General features: G+C 44.4%; 1 protein-coding gene across 1 annotated transcript in view; it reads left to right on the top strand.

The window, feature by feature from the left end:
- Window position 1: 1 nt before the first annotated feature.
- PEX13 (peroxisomal biogenesis factor 13) overlaps window positions 2–2,322 on the top strand; it is a gene marked incomplete at its 5' end in the record, with an annotated part of 6,666 nt that continues 4,345 nt past the window's right edge. Inside the window, 2 exon segments of the mRNA XM_009319633.1 lie at window positions 2–36; window positions 2,052–2,322. The exon segment at window positions 2,052–2,322 is cut by the window's right edge and continues 424 nt beyond it. Coding sequence (XP_009317908.1) covers window positions 2–36; window positions 2,052–2,322 — 306 coding nt within the window.

Below are 2,322 nucleotides of genomic sequence, written 5' to 3'. Positions count from 1 at the left end.
CCCGCCTCGGCCTTCTCCCCTGAGGCGAGCTCAAAGGTCGGGCCCAGCCGGGCGGTGCCTCCGCGAGCTAGTGGTCGAGCGGAGCTTGGGGGGGTTCGGGTTATCTGCTGGGGTGGTTTGGGGTCTTTTGCCCGGCTTTGTTGGGGGGGTCGCGTCCCGGGCGGGGAGGGGTCTCCGGTGGATTCCCCTTCTCGGAGGGGAGAGGGAGTGAGAGGCTCCTGAAGGGTACTGGTCTCCAACCCTACTCGTGTCTGTAGAAAGCTGCATGTTTAACGTGGTGAAGGTAAAGCCGTACGCGTTGCCACGGGTGGACGAAGTGCGGGTGTCCGTTCCTGGGGATTATATAGCTGTGTAAGCGTGCGTGCCTCTGTGGGAGCGGAGAGGCGGTGTGTTGACCCCAGGAACTGGAAAAGATGCACGTGTATGTCCGTCGCTGGTGTGTCCACCCGGGAATCCGAGTTTTTGCAGAAAATCCAGCCTGCTGGTGGAGAAGGATGTTGGGCAGAAAGTGTTTGTAAACTCCTTCCTTTTTATCGGGAAGGAAAGCTTGGCAGTTGAAGATCAGCCTTGTTTTCCATTTGGTGCTAGCGATTGCAATTAGAGTGAGCTGAAACCGGGCAAAAGGTTAGCTCAAGACTCAGCCTTCAACAGCAACTTTTCTGCTTTCACTGCAAGCTGAAGCTTGCTGAGCAAGAAATTTGATGTTAATTTTTCTCGGTGGGGTTATCTAGCTCATTGAAAATTGCTTCAAGCAGCTTTAAAGTGAGGTGTCCTAAGTTGACTATTGGGGAGGGGGGTGTAGTGTGAGTTAATAAGTTACAGTACCTCTGTTTTCTGTGATAATAACTTATTTTTGCTTCTGTTTTTAGCTGCTAAGAGAGTTGAAGTCTCTGATGGAAAAACCAAACAGTGTAAAGATATAAATATTATTCTTTGCTATGGAAACCTCTAAGTTTTGCTGAGAGGAAGTTGTTCCCTACCTTATACAGAAATAGTAGAGCAAGCATGCTTCCCATTAAAAGCAGTGCAGAAAGACACAGCTCCGTAGCAATTCAAAATTGACTTTTTTTTTCCTTCAGTTTTTTTCTGTGAATTTAATGGACCACAGAAGTGGGAGGTCATGCCGTGGGGCAGTAAACATGGGAGATGACTAAAACATTTGACTTGTAAGATGATAATATATGATTAACTTTTTAATGAAACAGCAAAAGTTGGACAGCTGCTTGACAGAATTCAAATACCGGTCTAGTACTTGCAGACTTTTATTACGAAGGGCATACATAAAATGACTTAAACTTATGGGCATACCAAGGAATAAAAGTTTACTAAATTAAAAACAAATAATTGACTCATAATACCTCTTTCTGCCAACAGTTAACAGTAATAGATTCAATCCCTTGACACGCTACATGAAGGTATTTAGATAGTTTGGGTAGAGGGAAGAATTGGGGGACCCAAACCCCTTGCATGTGTTGTTGTATAATGCCTTGGATTCTCAATTAGGTCACGCCACCCTTTTCTCTAAGGGTGGATTCAAAGGAGCTGTCAAACTTCCTTCCTGCTCTGTCATTGGCTCATTGTATGGAACAGCTGAGAACAAATATTGGAAATGCAGCTTTCAGATTGCAGAGTTCATAAATATTCTTGGTAGCGCATACGAGAGGCTTTTGTCTGCAGAAAAATGACCTAGGTGTTATAGCATCAGATTTGATGGATCTAGATGTAGCATTTCATGCTTTCTTAGTCGGTACAATAAATAGACTGAAAGTTTTTCCATGTGTACATTTCAGATACGCCGTGGTTCCACATTTACACTGAATATCTCATCATGGTTTGTTTTTTTCCCCCGAAAGACCTGTATTTCCTGACTAGAATTTTTACTTCACACAAACGTTGTGCAACGTAGTGAGTGTTTGTCTACTAGGTTCCCTATCCTACCACTACTGAAACGCACTGTCGTATTTATATAGTTAACCAAGAACTCTGGGGAGATGAAAATATTATTTTCATCTTATTTTGAGTATTGATCTTGCTTGTCTGAATTTGTTTAGGTCTGCTGACTTGGGTGACAACCTGCTGACAAGGCCCGGACAACCCACAGTTGCACGAATACCTCCGCCTATTTTGCCAAGACCGTCGCAGCAAACGGGAAGCAGTAGTCTGAGCGCTTTCAGGCCAGCATATAGTAGTTCTTTTTCTCCAGGTTATGGTTCACATGGAGCCTCTTTTTATGGAAGCTATAGTCCTTACAGTTACGGATATGGTGGTTTGGGTTATAACCGCTTTCGTATAGATGATATTCCTCCCAGCAGGTTTGTTTAG

Source organism: Pygoscelis adeliae, unplaced genomic scaffold, assembly GCF_000699105.1.
Source record: "Pygoscelis adeliae isolate BGI_AS28 unplaced genomic scaffold, ASM69910v1 Scaffold122, whole genome shotgun sequence".
Taxonomy (NCBI): Eukaryota; Metazoa; Chordata; class Aves; order Sphenisciformes; family Spheniscidae; genus Pygoscelis; species Pygoscelis adeliae.
Note: the sequence above shows the minus strand (reverse complement) of the source record. Positions and strands in the feature narration are given on the sequence as shown.